General features: G+C 46.2%; 1 protein-coding gene across 3 annotated transcripts in view; it reads left to right on the top strand.

Moving 5' to 3' along the window:
• The window catches only part of WDR36 (WD repeat domain 36), a 178845-nt gene that overhangs the window by 37031 nt on the left and 120510 nt on the right, over window positions 1-21304 (top strand). For all 3 annotated transcript variants that reach the window (XM_029571826.1, XM_029571843.1, XM_029571834.1), the window contains one exon: window positions 8686-8818. In XM_029571826.1, the coding sequence (XP_029427686.1) occupies window positions 8686-8818 (133 nt within the window). The remainder of the gene's footprint in view (window positions 1-8685; window positions 8819-21304) is intronic.

Genomic DNA, 21304 nt, shown 5'->3' with positions numbered 1-21304 from the left:
CTGTAGGTCCTAATGGTCTGGGATTATTTACAGGTTCTGGGGTCTATGGCATCCACATTGAATTTGATTCAGTGGGCCTTCGCGCACATGAGACTGTTGCAGAACACGCTCTTGTCCAGTTGGAATCCCTTGTCGGAGGAGTATCTTCTGCGAGAATCCAGGTCCAGTCTATTGTTGTGGCTGTCGCATCACAACCTGGAAAAGGGAATGGATCTGGAGACCCCAGATTGGGTGTGGGTGAGCACGGATGCCAGTCTCAAAGGTTGGGGAACAGTGTGCCTGGGGTGGTCTGCCCAAGGGCTTTGGTCAGCAAAGGAGAGGTCCTAGTCCATCAATCACCTGGAAACAAGGGCAGTTCATGCCTTGGAGGCCTTCCTTCCCTGGATCAGAGACAGGATTGTTTGGGTCTTCTCAGACAATGCGACGATGTGGTCAACCGGTATGGCGGGACCAAGAGTCAAGCGATGGCTCTGGAAGCTCAACATTTGTTTGTATCGGCGGAGCTCTATCTAGAGGGAATAGCGACTTCTCATGTCATGGGTGCGGACAATGTGCAAGTGGATTTCCTCAGCAGGCAGCGGTTGGATCCAGGGGAGTGGAAATTTTCCCTGGAGGTGTGGAATCACATTTGTGCCAGATGGGGCATTCCCCAGTTGGATCTAATGGCAATGAGGGCCAATGCCAAGATGACAAGGTTTATCTGTCGCAGATGAGAGAGAGATGCAGTGAGGCTGGATGCTCTGGTGTGCCCTTGGCCGATGGGGATACTTCTGTACGTGTTTCCTCCGTGGCTGCTTATCGGGAGAGTTCTACAGCTCGTAGAGTCGCATCTGGGATCAGTGGTGCTAGTGGCTCTGGAGTGGCCACGGTGCCTGTGGTTTGTGGATCTGGTGCATCTTGCAGTAGACCCCTCAGGTTGATCATCTACCATGCCTGCTTTGGCAAGGGCCCATATTTTCCGATTGGGAGGATCACTTCTGTCTCACAGTTTGGCTTTTGAAAGGCAGCGGTTACATCTGAAAGGCTATTCAGAACAGATCATTTCTACTCTGCTTCAGGCTCGGAAACACTCTATGTCTCTGGTGTATGTCAGAGTTTGGAGAGTCTTTGAGTCGTGGTGCCTACTTCAGAGATTGAATCCTCTAACTTTGGATGTTCCTCAGATCTTAGCCTTTTTGCAGGAGGGATTGTCTAAGGGTGTGGCCTATAGTTCCCTCTGCGTTCAGGTATCCGCTTTGGGTTCCTTTAGGGATAAGTTGCCGGGGAGGCCTTTGGCCTCCCATCTTGATGTGGTTTGATTCCTGAAGGGGAGTCAAGCATTTGAGCTGATGAGAAGGACGACGTTGAAGGATCTGAAATTAAAGACAGTGTTTCTGGTGGCCATATGTTCTGTCAGGCAGATTTCGGAATTGCAGGTAACATTTCCGCGAATTTCTAATGATGGGGTCACTTTGCGGGCGGTCCCCTCTTTTTTTACCGAAGATGATGTCCTCTGTTAATCAGACGGTGGATCTTCTGGCATTTCCAGAGTGGTCTATGGGTTCTCCCCAAGAGAGAAGGTTGCATCTTTTGGATGTCCAGCAGATTGTATTGCAGTTAATTGGAGGTCACTACTTCCTTTTGGTAGTCAGATCACCTTTTTGTGTTCTGTGGCTTGAAGAAAGGAGACAATGCCTCAAAGGTCACAATTTCTCATTGGCTGAAGGAGGCCATTTGCTCTGCTTATATTTATAAGGAGCACAAGATTCCAGTGGGGCTGAAAGCGCATTCTAGAAGACCGCGGGTGGTCTCTTGGGCAGTGTGTCGGATGCTATCTCCTCAGGAGATTTGTAGAGTGCAGTGTGGTCCTCGCTTCATACGTTCACCAGGCATTACCGTTTGGATGTGAGGGCCCAGGAGGATGTGATCTTTGGAGAGAGTGTATTGAGTGCAGATCTTTTGAGTTCCCATCCAGTGTAGGGGTGCTTTGGTACATCCCACTTGTCTGGACTGATCTGTGTATGAACAGGAAAGGAAAATTGGTTCTTACCTGCTAATTTTCATTCCTGTAGTACCACAGATCAGTCCAGAGACCCTTTCCATCGCTGCTGAAAGACTGTTTCCTGATAGTCGATGTAATATATTTCAAAGAGTTTTTTGAAGTTTGTGCATAGGTTGAGTTCAAACTGTTTTTGGTTTGCTGGAAGTGACAGAAGCTCCAGTGCAGGGGGTTCCATCCCTGCTTTACCTGTTCGATCGGGAGAGGGTTTTAGGCTCTAATCCTTGGCTTGGTTACAGTTCAATACTGAGGGACTGCAGGTTGCACTCTCGGTTATGTAGCAGTGCCTCAAAGTTTTGTTCTCTGCCTCCATCTGCTGGTAGGGATGCAAAACCACTTCTCTGAACTGATCTGTGGTATTACAGGAATGAAAATTAGCAGGTAAGAACCAATTTTCCTATAATCTAAATAGCCAGCAATACTAGCATGGCTATTGCCCAAATCTAGCTGCCTCAGTACCCTGCAAAGCCTGCTAAATAGACCCAGCCACGAGTGCCTGCATTTCCGCTGGGTTTTTTGTTTATTAAAGTACCGTACTTGATGCTTACAAGATAGATCCAGCTGCTAGTTGGATTCTGTCATCACAGCCTGATTTAAATAGTTCCCATTACTAGTGAGCCTTCTAGGTCCCTTCATAATCTGTCAGACAGACCTGGGTACATGATCAAAAGGAAAACCCTGAATCAATATCGAAAGGAAAAACCTTTAATTTTTGACCCCAGCTCATTTTTGTGCAGTCCTAATTCATTTAATCTCTAGTTGAGCACAATGCGCATTAGTGGCACATTCCTGTTTGATCCTCACCAGAGACACAACCACGCCTGGAGAAGCGATGGAGCCTGTGGTCTCCTTCCTCACCGATGCTACTGCAGACCTCGTGCGCACCTCATCCAGGGTGTCGCCGCCGCAGTGGCAGGAAGAAGACAATTATGACTCCAGAATTGGTCGGCTGTCGTGACTTCCAAAGCGAACCTCACAAAAATGCCTTTTAAAGGATCCCTCCTGTTTGGGAGCGAACTGGAGAAATTAGCCAACAAATGGGGTGAATATCCAGTACCCCGATTACCTGAGGACAGGAACAAAAGAACATATCAGTGCTTCTCCCCCAGAAGAACCAAGGGTAGAGGATCGCAGTGCTTTAAACCTTACTAGACTACACAGTCCCAAGCACCTCGTCCTTCAGGAAGGTCTCAGTCCTTTCGGAACAGGCACATTAAGAGAGGAGCAAGCCCTGGGGCAGGCCCAGGACATACCCCACAATGAGAAGACGCAGACCCATCCACAGGAAGAAGACATAGGGGGCAGACTTACCCTCTTCTACAAAAGATGTGTCGAGATAACTTCAGACAAGTGAGTCCTAACCATCATTTGAGAAGGGTACTCGCTGGAATTCCAAAGCATTCCTCCAGACAAATTTATGAACTTGCCGTGCCACTCTCATTCCAAGAGACTGGCAGTGGAAACCATGCTAGCAAGACTACTCAGCCTGAAGGCAATAGCCTTAAAATACTGGCCACTATTCCATCAATTTTATTGTTCCCAAGAAAGAAGGAACTTTCCGGCCTACCCTGGCCCTCAAGGCTGTCAACCGTTACCTGAAGGTTCCACACTTCCGCATGGAAACCCTTTGAACCGTTATAATGGCGGTACAACCGGGAGAATTCTTAACTGGACCTATCCGAGGCCTACCTTCACATCCCGGTCCATCAGAACAACCAGCACTTCCTGCGATTTGCGATTCTGGGCCATCATTATCAATTCTGAGCGCTACCCTTCGGCCTAGCTACCGCCCCAGAACCTTCACCAAAATCATGGTGGTAGTGGTGACAGCACTGAGGAAGGAAGGAGTCCTGGTAATCCTTACTTGGACGATTGGCTGATCAGGGCAAAGTCTCCAGAGGAGAGTCGCCATGCAACTCCTGGTTGTGTTCACGACCCACCCGAATCTACTACAAGAACTCGGGTGGGTCGTGAACACAACCAGGAGTTGTCTACAGCCCTCCCAGTCACTAGAATACCTGGGAGTCTGGTTCGATACCAGAAACAGAACAAGGTTTATCTTCCCTCTCCACGAAGAAGGAAGCTAATGGACCATTTACAAAAGCTGTTGACCTCTGTCCACCCCAAGGTATGGGACTACCTTCAAATCCTCGGCCTCATGACATCAACTCTGGAAGTTGTTCTGTGGGTAAGGGCACATATGTGGCCACTACATTGTTCCCTACCATCACTATGGAATCCAGTGTCCCAGAATTACTCAATTCGCCTCCAGCTACCGACAGAGGTTCAGGAGCAGCTTCAATGGCGGCTACAGGAAGAACACCTAAGCAGAGGCGTAAACCTATCCGCTCAGAAGTGGATTTTGCTCACCACGGACGCAAGCCTGCGAGGGTGGGGAGCCCACTGTCAGGAACTGACAGCCCAGGGACAATGGAACAAGGAAGAGGCGGGATGGAACATAAACTGCCTGGAAGCACGAGCAGTCAGACTAGTCTGCCTACGATTCAGCCACAGGCTCCGAGTTGAGTCCATCAGAGTCATGTCAGACAACGCAACGACCATTGCTTACATCAACCAACAAGGAGGAACCAAGAGCCAGCAGGTGTCTCTACAAGTAGACCCCCCTCATGGAGTGGGCGGAAATAAATCTACAAGAGATTTCGGTCTCCCTCATCGCGGGAAAAGACAATATCTCTGTGGACTATCTCAGCATAGAAAGCCTAGACCCGGGGGAATGGTCGCTGGCGAACATAGCCTTCCAGCTGATTGTAAATCAATGAGGTCTCCCAGCCATGGACCTACTAGCAACGTGTCGCAATGCCCGAGTCCCCAAATTCTTCAGCCACAGACGAGAACCACAATTTCAGGGAATCAACGCTCTCGTCCAGAACTGGCCAGAGGAAAGCCTCCTGTACGCCTTCCCACCCTGGCCACTACTGAGCAGGGTCCTCCACAAGATAGAAAACCACAGGGGACTAGTCCTACTAGTCACCCCGGATTGGCCAAGAAGACCATGGTACACGGATATGCGAAGGCTATTGGGGAATCCTCTACGTCTACCGCCTTACAGGGAACTTCTTCAGCAGGGACCGATCTCCCACAAAGACCTGGCTCAATTCTCTATTATGGTATGGCCCTTGAGAGTACTAGCCTAAAGAAGCACGGCTACTCAAAAGCCATGATTGACACCCTGCTTCGGGCACGCAAGTTCTCCACATCTCTATCTTACATACGGATCTGAAGAGTATTCGAAGCTTGGTGTGAAGACCACTGTCTCCTCCCGAGGACAGCCAAGATTCCCACGATCCTAGAATTCCTACAGGATGGCATGCAGAAGGGGTTATCCCTCAAATCCCTCAAGGTCCAAGTCGCAGCACAGGCCTGTTTCAGGTCCAAAGTGGACGACATCAAACTATCAACTCATCCTGATGTGTCCCGCTTCCTGAAAGGAGTCAAACAACTCCGACCACCCCTAAAGTGGCCAGTGCCTCTATGGAACCTCAACCTAGTACTAGACTTCCTAGCAGGGGAGTCCTTCAGACCAACGAGCGCCCTGTCTCTACGTCTCTATGTCTCTTGACCTTAAAGACAGTGTTCTTGATCGCAATGTGCTCAGCCCGAGGCATCTCCGAACTTCAAGCATTATCCTGTCGGGAACCATTCCTCAGGTTCATCCTGAGCACCATACAGCTACGTACAGTACCATCCTTCCTTCCGAAAGTGGTTTCCCAGTTCCATATGAACCAGACCATATCCTTACCATCACCAGATGAGCATAGGGATTCGGAAGACTCAAGCCTCCTCTGCCATCTGAATGTCAGCAGAATCCTAGTCCGATAGCTGAAGAGATCGGAATCCTTGCGCAAAACTGACCACCTGTTCGTTCTTCACAGCGGGAAGAAGCAAGGGGAAGCGGCATCGCAGGCCACCATAGCCCGCTGGGTCAAAGAAGTAATTAATGCTGCCTACATAGAGGCAAGAAGACCATTACCTCTACACGTCAAGGCACATTCTACAAGGGTCCAGGCAGTCTCCTGGGCTGAAACCAAGCTGCTGTCGCCAGCCGAGATCTGTCGGGCGGCGACATGGTCTTCCCTACACACTTTCTCCAGGTTTTACTGCCTGGATGTTCAGGCTAGGGAGGTGTCATAGTGGATAACACATTGAAATCGTCGGTACAGTGTGCTGCGGCAGTCAAAAAAGCAAACAGAATGTTGGGAATTATTAGAAAAGGAATGGTGAATAAAACGGAAAATGTCATAATGCCTCTGTATCGCTCCATGGTGAGACCGCACCTTGAATACTGTGTACAATTCTGGTCGCCGCATCTCAAAAAAGATATAATTGCGATGGAGAAGGTACAGAGAAGGGCTACCAAAATGATAAGGGGAATGGAACAACTCCCCTATGAGGAAAGACTAAAGAGGTTAGGACTTTTCAGCTTGGAGAAGAGACGACTGAGGGGGGATATGATAGAGGTGTTTAAAATCATGAGAGGTCTAGAACGGGTGGATGTGAATCGGTTATTTACTCTTTTGGATAGTAGAAAGATTAGGGGGCACTCCATGAAGTTAGCATGGGGCACATTTAAAACTAATCGGAGAAAGTTCTTTTTTACTCAATGCACAATTAAACTCTGGAATTTGTTGCCAGAGGATGTGGTTAGTGCAGTTAGTGTAGCTGTGTTTAAAAAAGGATTGGATAAGTTCTTGGAGGAGAAGTCCATTACCTGCTATTAAGTTCCCTTAGAAAATAGCCACTGCCATTAGCAATGGTAACATGGAATAGACTTAGTTTTTGGGTACTTGCCAGGTTCTTATGGCCTGGATTGGCCACTGTTGGAAACAGGATGCTGGGCTTGATGGACCCTTGGTCTGACCCAGTATGGCATTTTCTTATGTTCTTATGATACAGCCTTCGGAAGGGCAGCACTAAGTGGGCCATGGGCAGCCTCCCACCCAGTAGGGGAGTAACTTTTGTACATTCCATTGGTCCTGAGTCCATCTGGCTACACGCTAGGAAATGGAGAAATTACTTATCTGATAATTTCATTTTCCTTAGTGTAGATAAATGGACTCAGCATCCTGCCCACGGCTGCTCCAGTAATAGAGAACCTCGAATATCAAATCTCGAGACTGAACAAGTACGGGTAAGCCATAGCCTACCTCTAATCAAAGACACCCACAATTGCCCAGGTGTCAGCGTTTATTGTTTCAGTGCACTGGCGGTCTCCATTTCCAAAAGTTTTATATATAAATATGTATGTATATAATCAGTTGAACCAGTTCAAGGTTAATCAAATATTAAGCAACATATATCCACACTGGCTTTTCGAAGACAATACTGAAGAGCTAAGCACGCTGCCTGGGTATATGTAGGCTGACGTCAGCTTTGAAATCTGACTCAGTCTCCCATCTGCTATCAGAAGAGCACAATACCCATTGGTCCTGAGTCCATCTGTCTACACTAAGGAAAACAAAATTATCAGGTAAGTAATTTCTCCATTATAGTCAAACAGGAGTCAACCCTTAAAGAGGAACAGATTAGAAAATCTTTAATAAGGATTCATTGATTGCTAAATTAAGGATGCATAGTAGTAGCACGACACTGAGCTATCAAAAGAAACTGGTTGTTGGTAATTGCCAATGTTCTAAGTTCTAAAACTCTCAGGTCTGACAAATGATCAATGCAAATCCTTCAGAAAAAAAATAGTTTTTTTATAGTTGCTGTGAAAAGGTAGTATTTGTATGGATTCATGCAACCCATCCCCAGTGGAAGTTGGATACTTGTTTCCCTCTAGTTCTGTACTTGTATAGATAGAAAAGGAAGTGATATCTCAGACAATCAATGAAGCCAGACCTCCAGCATAGAAGAGTACTGTTTCTAGAATTCTTAACTCTTGAAACGTCTAGAGGCAGCATTGACAGGCAATGTGACGACCACTTTGAAAAATTACAACAGGAAACAGTTGCTCTTTTCTGTGTCCTGGTATATCTCTTTCATTGGGGCTTTTGCTGGAGATTGAAGCTAGTTTACCTGCCTGCGTTGCCCATGACACTCCATTACATTTCATGGAATTACTCACCAATTTCCCACAGAAATCTGCAGCTATTTAGTGATCTGTGCTGTAATTAGAGGCAGTGTTAGAAAATGGTTCATCAGATCTATCAAAATGCTTAGCAACGCTAACTGAATGTTATAAAGTAGCGTTGGTATTGAAGGGAGTCAATCACTCAAGCTAAGCAATCATAGTTTACTTATAATTTCTGGCATATTGTATGTATATAATGTATATAATTGTACAGTTCTATTCTTATAATCCCTGTTAATAGATTTCCCCCCCTCAGTTGCCATTTCGATGTCTATTTGCCAATTACTGTTCGATGTAAAACGCTTTCCAAGCGTATGTTTTTTGTTACACTGTAAACCGATGTGATATCACTGATGAATGTCTGTATATAAAGAACTATAAATAAATAAATAAATATATATTGATATATCAGTGAAAAATTGCCATAGAGTACAATAAGGTCACTGTTGTGTGGCAAAAATAATGTCTTAAGTATGGATTTACTTTTTAAATTTGAAAGAAATTTATGTCCAGCAATCTTTGGCACAATGTAATTAAATCAATTTTATATTTGCAGAAGAATATCTGCAATTGAATTTTGATAAGAAAGTCTTCACCGTTTCAGCAATCATGCATCCTAGTACTTATCTGAACAAAATCCTGCTTGGTAGCCAGCAAGGAAGCCTGCAATTGTGGAATATAAAATCCAAGTAAGAAATCTTAATTCTTACGAGTTGATCCCGGCTCTGCTTGTATATAAGATTTTTTTATGCTATATAACTTTTAATATAGTTAGAAAATGTATGATGGTTTTTGGAAATAAAAGGAAGGTAATGTTCAATTGCAGTTCTTTAAAGTTGGCCGAATGAGTGACGCAGCTTGAAGATCTCTATTGTATACTGAAAAGAAAACTCTGCCCTCTGTGCATTTTGTAGCATCTCAAGAGAGTGCATGCAAGTATTCTACCAAATTAAAATTGCATGGCTATCTCAATTGGCTTAAGCACCTTTCCTAAAATTCCGATGTTGGCAAGATATATATTACCTTGCATATATTGGATCCAGTTGATCCACGCTGACTTTGATGTTAGAAATCATCATCCTTTATTTCGTGCATGTTTTTCCAGCTAATAAGCTCAGAGTGAATTACAGCAAATTAGAATCTGCAACAAGATATATTCATTCAATAATACACCAGGGTTAATATCTGAACAAGGTACGTTTGGGTAATTGAATCTGGTACTATGCAGGCCAAGCTGTAATGAGTTTCTGTATTCCAAAAATGTCTGCTTCTAGTGACTGGGGAATTAATTAGCACAGTTTAAACAATTTAAAAAAAGACAGCTGTCAAACTAGTAGTTCCTGCTGCTTGTATATACTTATGAAATATTATACAGTATAAGGGAAGTACTGCTTTCTTTTAAATTGGTGGTACTCTTTTTTATTGTCTCTCGGGCATAGCAATTCAGGTCACAAGAGCCCTGTTTGTTTTCTCCCCCACCCCTTTGCTTTCTCTCACATTTGTTTCTGCTGCTCACATCTCCCCAGACAGCTTGTGTGGGTGGCTCAAGGGATCCCTTCTGTCCTGAGGGGGTGACATGCTGCCTCCTCCAAGATGCACCCTGAGTGCTACTCTTAGGTCAGTAGCTATAGTCATCTTCCTCTGTCCCCTGGTCTGAGCGCATCTCCTTCATGGCCAAATTTTAGTTGTTTTTGATATATTGTATAATTAATGCTTGAGAGATAAAAAATTACATTTTTGTATGTTATTGAAATGATTTAAAAGAATAAAAATTGTTTAGTATACAATAAGAAGTGTTCAGTGGTTACATGTGCTTGTATCCCACTCCTGAAGGAGTGTTGTTTTGTTATTTAGTGTTAAGCACTGTTTAGGGAGTAATATTGCCTAAATTTTGGGTTATATATATATATATTTTTTTTTTAACTAAATTTTATTACTCATGAAAAGTGCCAGATTATCATTGGAAACTGAGGTCCACTATTTCTCCGCATAATAGCATAGGCAGGAATATATTTCCTCACCACCCTGCTGATGTCTCTCATCCCTACTCTGGGGGATTATGTCTGTGAATGAGAGGGTAATTCACTTTTTATGACAGTGTAACATTTGACCCAATGAGAGAGAATGACAACAGTGTTGCCAATTAGTGATATGTAGACCTCAGGTAACAGGTGATCTCAGGCCTGTTATCTGACAACTGGTAACAGGCCTGAGATCACCAACTAATATTACATAGGCCATCTTTTTAAGTCTCTAGTGACCTGAGCTGGATTTGAATCAGTGGAAGACGTGGTAGCCTTGTGACAATTCCCTTGAACCATCCAACATCCCCAGGTTTTCCACTTGGTTCTGTTTTGTTCTAAAAATGTCTGTACTGTGCTACAAAAGCCTCATTGCTGAGACTTCTAAAGAGCTATATGTGATACAGGAATTCTATGTCGACAAGCAGGCATGATTTAACCATTATACATGGGGTGATGTCATCTGACAGCACCAACATGGACCCACCTCTCAGAACTCAGACTTTACTGAGCATGAACAGGAGTTCTTGTGCGTGCGTGTGCTGCATTGTGAGCTCCTCAGTCTTTCTTCGCCTGAACTACCTCACAAGTGGACTCTGGATCAGGGGATCACACTCATCTTGTTCTGTTGTTGGGGAAGGTGAGTGAGTGATCTTTTCACCTCAGAAGGAAACAAGTCGAAGTTCTGCTCCATGCAACCAGGAACCTACAGATCATCTCCCAAACCTGTTGAGCTAAACTTTAGGGTAGGTCTACTCTGTGCATACCCACTGATCATGAGGACTGACTAGAAGGTCTTTCTGGACAAGGTAAGGATAATCCTTGTAGCGCCAGCCTGGTCACAGCAAGTGTGCTATCTATACCTAGTCCATCTGTCAGTTCAGTCTCTGCGAACAACTAAGGAAAAAGGCAGGCTCTGCCATTCAAACTTGCCATCACTGATCCTCACGTGGTGGATGTTGGGTGCACAGTAATCTCCTTTCCAAACAAGTGACGAATGTTTTGATTTCTGACAGAATAGCTTCAACCAGAAGGTCCTGCAGTTTCAAATGGAAAAAGTTCAAACTTGCTATAGGTCCAGCCATCTGGATTTCTTCACCTGTGTCCCAAGTGGCTTGCTTCAGTATCTGTTCTGCCTCTCGTTTTCAGGTCTTAGCAGCTCTTCAGCAAATGTTCATCTTATGCTATTGCAGCATATTACTAGCAAGTGGAAAGGTCTCTGATCTCTCTCTCCATTGTTATGGTATCAAAATTTATGAAAGAATTGTGGCATTCCAAACCTCTGATCAGTAAACCTCCAGTGCCTTGGGATCTCACTAGGTCACTTATATAATCTTCTTTCAAGCCTCACGAATCAGTGGACTTGAAGTTTCACACCTGCAAAGTATTATTTCTCATGACCATCTGTTTGGCACAAAGAGTAAGTGAATTAACAGCTCTGGTTTCATATGCACCAATCCTTCATTTTTTTCACAAAGGTGATTCTACAAATTCATCCCAAGTTTCTTCCCAAAGTGGTGTTTGTGACACATGTTCTTTAAGCTATTCAGCTTCCTACATATTTTTTTTTCCAAGATTTCATGTGCACAAAGGACATTGGGCTCCTTGTTCCTTGGACTGTAAGAGATCCCTGGCATGTTACCTAAAGAAGACTCAGCCTCACTGTCTAGCTTCTCAACTACTCGTGTCCTCTGATCCCAATAGATTGGGAAGGCCAGTTGCCAAAGAAGCTCTATCCAGTTGGCTAGGGAAACATTTAATGCACTGTTGTGTACTGGCAGGCTTACAGATTATGGCTTTGTCAAGGCTCACTGAGTGAGACCCATGGCAATTTCAGTGGCTCATCTCAGAACAGACATTTGCAAAGCTAGTACTTGATCAGCTGTGCATACTTTCCTGTTCCACTGCTGTCTGGACTACATGTCCAGAAGAGACAGTAACTTTCAATAAGCGGTTCTGTGCTACCTGTTCCGCCATAGTCCACTCACCACCTGGTGGAGTTAGGTTGTCTTTAAGGAGAGTTTGGGACTCTTCACATGTAATGGCTAATTTATGCTTGCTTGTCGACAAAGGAAGTAAGTTTGCTTACCGCTAAGGAGGGTTCTCCGTAGACAGCAGGATGAAATAGCCATTCTTATTATCCTTTAAGTTCTGCAAGAGACAGAGGAGCTTTTAAGGCAGTGTGCACATGCAAGAACTCCTAATCATTCTCAGTAAAATCTTTACTGAGCCTGAGATCTGCGATCCAGGAGGTAGTACATGCAAATACATCTCATGCATATTCATTAGGAATATCCTGAAAACCCGACTGGCTAGGGGGCCCATATGACCGGTTAGAACACCCCTGATATAGACATCCAGAAAGGGAGTGCCTGACATCATTTGCCAAGAGTATAGACTAGTTTGTGGAAGTTATCATGTAACTGATTTATTTGTTTGCTGTCCTTTTTTTGGGGGAGGGGCAGAATTGTGGCATGCACCACAATAATTAAATTTAGGACAGCTCAAATGTACTGCCAAATGACATGATCAATGGCACATTATGGAAACTAATTCAGAAGGCCATTTGTTATGATAAGATAATAGATCTCTGTGGTTAAGTAAGTACCAGTAACTTTCTAGAAAGAGAAGATGAAAACATCAGTATTACTTTAGTGAAACCTTTTGGAGTCTGCAGCCAGCACATAATAAACCTGACCTGCTAAGAACATACATATAGCATGCTAAACATGCAATCAGTCTATAACCTCCACAGTGACAGCACCTGAGTTTTATAATTGCTAGCAATATTGATATCCTTCTGGCTCTGGCAATCTGAGATACCCATTTTCTATTGATCCTTGTTTTTCTCACTATCTCTTTGTTGCTCACACCCTTTGCTCAACTTCTCTGAGAAGAGTTTCCTGACAAGTTCTGATGTTTACAGGGTAAGAGACATAAACTGATCCTAGTACATGCTGAGACATCTACTTGGTCTTTTCGTTCTACAAGATACTGACTCTTTACTAGTCCTAGCATGCCCTGTGCTGGAGACATCTCATTGAGATGCCAGTTCATTAGTTATTTTGTGACAATTTCTAATTTCCTAGCATGTAGCAGATGGACTCAGGACCAATGGGTATAGTGTATTCCTGATAGCAGTTGGAGACTGATCAGATTTCAATCTGAGGTCAGCCCCAGTACATATACCCCTGCAGGAAGTGCAGCTCTTCAGTATTTTCCGTCTCTATAGCAGTTCGGGACTCTTTGCACGCTAGCACAGCGTTAGAGTAAATTTACAAAGAAAAACCCAAAACAAGAAGAAATCTTACCTCTACAGACGAGCCCCGCTTTCCTGCGGTGACACCCATTCGGTCCCTCCCCCAGTTGAGAATTCCTGAGGTGATTTCCGCAATCCCTCGAAGGTAAGCCTCGGGCCGGCGGCCGACCCTCGGTGGGGACCTAGCCCCCGACATCGGGTGAGGCTGAGAGGCAGTGGGTGCCAATTCGAGCGCGGCGGTAAAGGTATTTTCCCTCTCCTCCCGCAGCCAGAGACCGCCCGGAACAAGACCGGGAAGCGCCGAGACAAGGTAAGGTAGAAATCTATTTAAAAGTCTCCGTTCTCCGAAGCTCAAGGAGTCGCACAGGTCGCCAGCCGGGACAGTGCCACCGGGTTGATCTGCCTAGCAGGACTAGACCCCCGGTCAGTTCCAAGGGTCCTCCCACATGGAGACCCTCCGAGGTTGTCGCCATATTGCCTACGTGGTCGCCGTCACCATTTTAATCTGTTCACCGCCCTATCCGCCGTTCCGACCCGTGAGCACAGAGGCGAGCCGTGCGCACAAATACATTGTGCACATATCGTTGCGTGCACAAATTCCTTGTGCGCGCATCGTCGCACGCATACAGCCACGCGCTTACTGTGCCGGGCGCATACTTTTGATCTGGGCGCACAACAGCGCGCACACCTCCCTGAGCGCGAACCAATCCTACGCGCACAACTTTGATGCACCGGAGCGCATAACTGTATTTTATGCGCACAAAGCCATGGCACCACCGGAAAAGAAGCTCAAGGCTCAGGGCCTCTGCCCAGCATGCAAAGCTACACAGCATGAGGAGGCCATCGCCCTATGTATACTGTGCGAGGAGGCCCTGGGGGATTCAGCCCATGCCCCCCCCCCCCCAGCCGGTGCTGGGTTCCAGCTCCTCAAACAGTACACCGGACCTAGCGTCTCCCAGCGGGACCCTCCCTCAAACGGGGTTCCCCAAGGACAGAGCGCCTCTTAATTTAGACGCAGCATCTATCTCCTGGGTGGAATTCTTCAAAGGCCTGCATACCTTCGTCCACATGCAACCGGAGCCTCCGATAATACGGCCACAACCTCAACATCCCGGGATCCTCTATGCCCAGGGAAGTGATTTCACCGCCCAGAAGCCCCACCTTCGGGGACACAGACAACTCAGATGAGGAATCAAAACCCCTGGAGGAAGGGGAACTCCCTCCGGGGACAGAACCCCACCGAACCATGAGGTGCTTCTTCACCAAGGACGAGCTTCCAGACCTGGTCACACACAGCTTGAAAGAGCTTGCAATCCCGGGCACAGGTGCCTTGGGACAACCTAAGATGAATCCCCTGCTAGAGGAACTCCGTCAGACCTCCCGTCATTTCCCACTGTTACAAGCTGTTCAGCAGCTAATTGAACTGGAATAGGATGCCCTGGAGACTACGTTCAAAGGGGGGGCATGCTCTGGCAGCCATGTTCCCTCTGGACCCAGCTGCCAAAGACCTCCTGGCATGTCCGAAAGTGGATGCCATGGTCTGTGCGGTTTCGAAGCGCACTGCTATCCCAGTGGACGGAGGAGCAGCACTCAAAGATACCCAAGACAGACGTCTGGAATCCATCCTCAAACAGTCATTTGATGTCTCCGCTATGTCTCTACAGATCGTGGCCTGCTGTGCCGTGGTGACACGTGCCTGCTTATCATAGACCAGGAACAACACTCCTGGTGAAGCCCTGGAACCAGCTGTATCTTTCCTCAAGGATGCCGCTTCTGATCTGGTGCGTACCACAGCTAGAGGAGTGTCATAAGCCGAGGCAGCCAGAAGACAGCTCTGGCTCTGAAGCTGGTCGGCCGACGCATCTTCCAAAACGAGACTCACAAGGATGACCTTCAAGGGAACCCTCCTGTTCGGAAATGAACTAGAGAAAATATCCAACAAATGGGGCGAATCCCCACTGCTGCGGCTACCGGAGGACAGGAATAAGAGAAACCAGCGACCCCCCCCCCCGAACTTCCAAGGGCAGAGGCTCACAGCGCTTCAACCCATACAGAAGCACATATCAAGTGGCTCGCCTTGCAGGCAGGAGCCAGTCCTTTTGGAACAAGCACAACAAAAGGGGAGCCAGCTCGGGCCCAGGCCCCAGTCGCACCCCACAATGAAAATCAGCCGACCCGTCCAAAGGAAGAAGCCATAGGGGGCAGACTTGCCCTATTCTACCAAAGATGGGTCAAGATAACTTCAGACAAGTGGGTCCTAGCCATCATTCGAGAGGGATATTACCTGGATTTCCACCACCTCCCTCCGGACAAGTTTGTGGAATCCCCCTGCCACGACCCTTCAAGAGGATGGCAGTGGAAGCTACACTGACCAGATTGCTAGCCTTAGAGGCTATAACACCGGTGCCTCCACAACAGATAAATACTGGACATTATTCCATCTATTTTATCATTCCCAAGAAAGAGGAACGTTCAGGCCCATCCTGGACCCCAAGTCGGTCAACCGTCACCTGAAGATTCCTCGCTTCCGCATGGAAACCCTACGCTCGGTAATAAGGGCAATACAACCGGGAGAGTTCCTTACATCCCTGGATCTGTCGGAAGCCTACCTATACATTCCGATCCATCAAGAGCATCAGCGTTTTCTATGCTTCACGATCCTGGTCCGTCACTACCAATTCCGGGCACTATCATTCGGGTTAGCCACAGCACCCCGGACGTTCAGCAAGATCATAGTGGTGGTGGCAGCAACACTGAGGAAGGAAGGAATCCTCGTACACCCTTATCTAGACGATTGGCTGATCAGGGCGAAATCCCCAGAGGAAAGCCACCAGGCGACCAGCAGAGTCAAAACTCTACTGGAGAGCCTTGGGTGGGTGGTCAACACGAACAAGAGCTGCCTGCAGCCCTCCCAATCTGTAGAATACTTGGGAGTCCGGTTCGACACCAAACAAGACAAGGTCATCCTGACGCCATCAAGGAGATCAAAACTGATGACCCAGTTGCGAACCCTGTTGAGCGAGCTTCGCCCCATGGCTTGGGACTACCTACAAGTCCTCAGCCTCATGGCATCCACACTGGAAGTAGTGCCATGGGCAAGAGCTCACATGAGACACCTACAGCGCTCACTACTATCACGATGGAATCCACTGTCACAGAACTACACCGTACATCTTCAGCTCCCAGACAAAGTTCGGACCCAATTACTATGGTGGCTACAAGAAGGCCATCTGAGCCAAGGAGTGAGACTATCCTCACCAACCTGGATCCTGCTCACCACGCATGCCAGCCTGCGAGGATGGGGAGCACACTGCCAGGAGCTAACCGCCCAAGGGCAATGGAACAAAGAAGAGTCGAGGTGGTACATCAGTCGCCTGGAAGCCCGGGTAGTCAGACTAGCCTGCCTAAGGTTCGGTTACAGACTCCGAGACAAATCAGTCAGAGTAATGTCGGACAATGCCACAGCAGTGGCCTACATCAACCGTCAGGGAGGAACCAGAAGTCAACAGGTGTCTCTGGAAATAGACCCTGTAATGGCATGGGCGGAAGTGAACCTTCAAGAGATCTCGGCTGTCCATATCGCAGGGACAGACAACATCGCTGCGGATTACCTCAGCAGAGAAAGTCTAGACCCAGGAGAATGGAAGCTTTCGACCACAGCATTCCAATTGATAGTAAACCATTTCAGAACACCAACCATGGACCTCCTAGCAAACCAGTCCAATGCCCAAGTGCCCAGCTTCTTCAGCCGCAGGTGGGAACCCCAGTCCCAGGGAATCGATACCCTGGTACAGACCTGGCAACAGGAGACTCTGTTATATGCCTTCCCGCTGTGGCCCCTGTTGGGCGCAATCATCCACAAGATAGAACACCACAGGGGTCCAGTACTTCTAGTGGCCTCAGACTGGCCAAGAAGACCGTGGTACGCAGACATGTGAAGACTGCTGACAGGGAGCCCCCTCCCGCTACCTCCACAAAGAGACCTGCTCCAACAAGAACCAGTCCTCCACAAGGATCCAGCTTGATTTTCTCTTACGGTCTGGCCATTGAGAGGACTCGCCTGAGGAAGAGCGGATACTCGGGGGCAGTAATTGACACCCTACTCCGAGCATGCAAGTTCTCCACATCCCTAACATACATAAGGATTTGGAGAGTATTCGAAGCCTGGTGCGAGGACCGTGACATTGTTCCACGCTCAGTCAAAACTCCTGCAATTTTGGAATTCCTGCAGAACGGACTACAGAAGGAATTGTCTCTCAACTCCATCAAGGTACAGGTGGCCGCATTGTCATGCTACGGAACCAAGAGTGAGAGCGGCAGCATAGCCTCTCACCCGGATGTCTCCTGCTTTCTGAAAGGAGTCTAGCAGATCCAAACACCCCTAAAGTGGCCTTTGCTTCTTTGGAACCTCAACCTGGTCCTAGATTTCTTAGCAGGAGCCTCTTTCTGACCTCTTCGTGGCCTGTCTTTCCGACTATTAACATTGAAGACAGCCTTCCTAGTGGCAGTTTGTTCGGCCCGTCGTATCTCCAAGCTACAAGCACTGTCCTGCTGGGAGCCATTCCTCAGACTCACCCCGGGAACCATCCAGTTACGCGCAGTTCCGTCATTCCTCCCCAAACTGGTGTCTCACTTCCATGTCAACCAAACCATCTCGCTACCATCGCCAGATGAGCATAAGAATTCGGAAGAGTCTCACAGTCTACGCCATCTCAACGTTGGCAGACTCCTAGTCCGATACCTGGAAAAGTCAGAACCCGTACGAAAGAAGGACCATTTATTCGTCCTTCACAGCGTGAAGAAGCAAGGTGAAGCGGCCTCGCGAGCAACCACAGCCCGCTGGATCAAAGAAGTCATCAAGGCGGCCTACGTAGAAGCAGGCAAGCCACTGCCTTTACAAGTCAAGGCCCATTCCACTAGAGCCCAGGCAGTGTCCTGGGCGGAAACCAAGATGCTGTCACCCGCCGAGATCTGTCGGGCGACGACATGGTCCTCCATCCACACCTTCTCCAGGTTTTACCGCTTGGATGTTCAGGCTTGAGAAGACACAGCATTTGCAAGGGCAGTACTAAGTGGGTCACGGGCAGCCTCCCACCTGGTTTGGGAGTAGTTTTTATATATCCCATTGGTCCTGAGTCCATCTGCTACACGCTAGGAAATGGAGAAATTGCTTACCTGATAATTTCGTTTTCCTTAGTGTAGACAGATGGACTCATCATCCCACCCACAGCTGCCGTTAGTCATGGAATACTCGAGTGACATCACCGACAGCGAGCGATTCACTGGTAAGCCATGCTTTTCTCCAACTAGTACACCCATCCTACCGGGTGTCGACGTTTCTCCAGCTATAACCAATTCAACCAGTTCAAATTAATTAAGTTAACCAAGTTATAAGGTTAATCAAGTTATTCAAATTATTCAGTCATACATATATCCACAATTGCTTTTCGAGGAGAATAAGGAAGAGCTGCTCTTCCTGCAGGGGTATATGTACTGGGGCTGACATCAGATTGAAATCTGATCCATCTCCAACTGCTATCAGGAGTACACTATACCCATTGGTCCTGAGTCCATCTGTCTACACTAAGGAAAACGAAATTATCAGGTAAGCAATTTCTCCATTATCTCTTCCCTGCTTTATGTATTCCAAGATGCTTCCAAATCTTGCTTTCTGCTCCTTCTTTCTCCCCAACCTCTCTCTGACACCCAGGATATATGTTGAGGGCTTTTCCACTCTGTGTGTTTCCTATCTCCATTATTGTTAGTTTTTCTCCAGTCCGCCCACTTGCCTATTCTTTCCACCCCTTGCTATGCCATTGCTTCTCTCTTCTCCATTGGTTTTTTAAAATCTTTTACTATTGTGCCAATGCAATGTCTCCCCTGTGCTTCATTGATTAAATATGCTGAACAGTAAGCAGTATGTGATCATTAGAATATAAGAACATGTCATTCTGGGTCAGACCAAGGGTCCATGAAGCCCAGCATCCTGTTTCCAACAGTGACCAATCCAGGCCATAAGAACCTGGCAAGTACCCAAAAACTAAGTCTATTCCATGTTACCGTTGCTAGTAATAGCAGTGGCTATTTTCTAAGTCAACTTAATTAATAGCAGGTATTATGGACTTCTCCTCCAAGAACTTATCCAATCCTTTTTTAAACACAGCTACACTAACTGCACTAACCACATCCTCTGGCAACAAATTCCAGAGTTTAATTGTGTGTTGAGTGAAAAAGTACTTTCTCCGATTAGTTTTAAATGTGCCACATGCTAACTTCATGGAGTGCCCCCTCGTTTTTCTATTAATCGAAAGAGTAAATAACCAATTCACATCTACCCGTTCTAGACATCTCATGATTTTAAACACCTCTATCATATCCCCCCTCAGCTGTCTCTTCTCCAGGCTGAAAAGTCCTAAGCTCTTTAGTCTTTCCTCATAGGGTAGCTGTTCCATTCCCCTTATCATTTTGGTAGCTCTTCTCTGTACCTTCTCCATCGCAATTATATCTTTTTTGAGATGCGGCGACCACAATTGTACACAGTATTCAAGGTGCGGTCTCACCATGGAGCGATAAAGAGGCATTATGACATTTTCCGTTTTATTCACCATTCCCTTTCTAATAATTCCCAACATTCTGTTTGCTTTTTTGACTGCCGCAGCACACTAAACCGATTTCAATGTGTTATCCATTATGACGCCTAGATCTCCTTTTTGGGTTGTAGCACCTAATATGGAACCTAACATTGTGTAACTATAGCATGGGTTATTTTTCCCTCTATGCATCACCTTGCACTTATCCACATTAAATTTCATCTGCCATTTTGATGCCCAGTTTTCCAGTCTCACAAGTCTTCCTGCAATTTATCACAATCTGCTTGTGATTTAACTACTCTGAACAATTTTGTATCATCTGCAAATTTGATTATCTCACTCGTCGTATTTCTTTCCAGATCATTTATAAATATATTGAAAAGTATAGGTCCCAATACAGATCCCTGAGGCACTCCACTGCCCACTCCCTTCCACTGAGAAAATTGTCCATTTAATCCTACTCTCTGTTTCCTGTCTTCTAGCCAGTTTGCAATCCACGAAAGGACATTGCCACCTATCCCATGACTTTTTACTTTTCCTAGAAGCCTCTCATGAAGAAATTTGCCAAACGCCTTCTGAAAATCCAAGTATACTACATCTATCGGTTCACCTTTGTCCACATGTTTATTAACTCCTTCAAAAAAGTGAAGCAGATTTGTGAGGCAAGTCTTGCCTTGGGTAAAGCCATGCTGACTTTGTTCCATTAAACCATGTCTTTCTATATGTTCTGTGATTTTGATGTTTAGAACACTTTCCACTATTTTTCCTGGCACTGAAGTCAGGCTAACCGGTCTGTAGTTTCCCGGATCGCCTCTGGAGCCCTTTTTAAATATTGGGGTTACATTAGCTATCCTCCAGTCTTCAGGTACAATGGATGATTTTAATGATAGGTTACAAATTTTTACTAATAGGTCTTAAATTTCATTTTTACTCATGAAAACCTTCTCCAGTACGGGTACCTCCCCAACGTCTTCTTCAGTAAACACCGAAGCAAAGAAATCATTTAATCTTTCCGCGATGGCCTTATCTTCTCTAAGTGCCCCTTTAACCCCTCGATCATCTAACTGTCCAACTGACTCCCTCACAGGCTTTCTGCTTCTGATATATTTTAAAAAGTTTTTACTGTGAGTTTTTGCCTCTACAGCCAACTTCTTTTCAAATTCTCTCTTAGCCTGTCTTATCAATGTCTTACATTTAACTTGCCAGCGTTTATGCATTATCCTATTTTCTTCTGTTGGATCTTTCTTCCAATTTTTGAATGAAGATCTTTTGGCTAAAATAGCTTCTTTCACCTCCCCTTTTAAC

Source organism: Rhinatrema bivittatum, chromosome 1 (assembly GCF_901001135.1).
Source record: "Rhinatrema bivittatum chromosome 1, aRhiBiv1.1, whole genome shotgun sequence".
NCBI lineage: Eukaryota > Metazoa > Chordata > Amphibia > Gymnophiona > Rhinatrematidae > Rhinatrema > Rhinatrema bivittatum.
The sequence above is the reverse complement of the archived record's forward strand: the minus strand, read 5'-3'. Positions and strand labels throughout refer to the sequence as shown.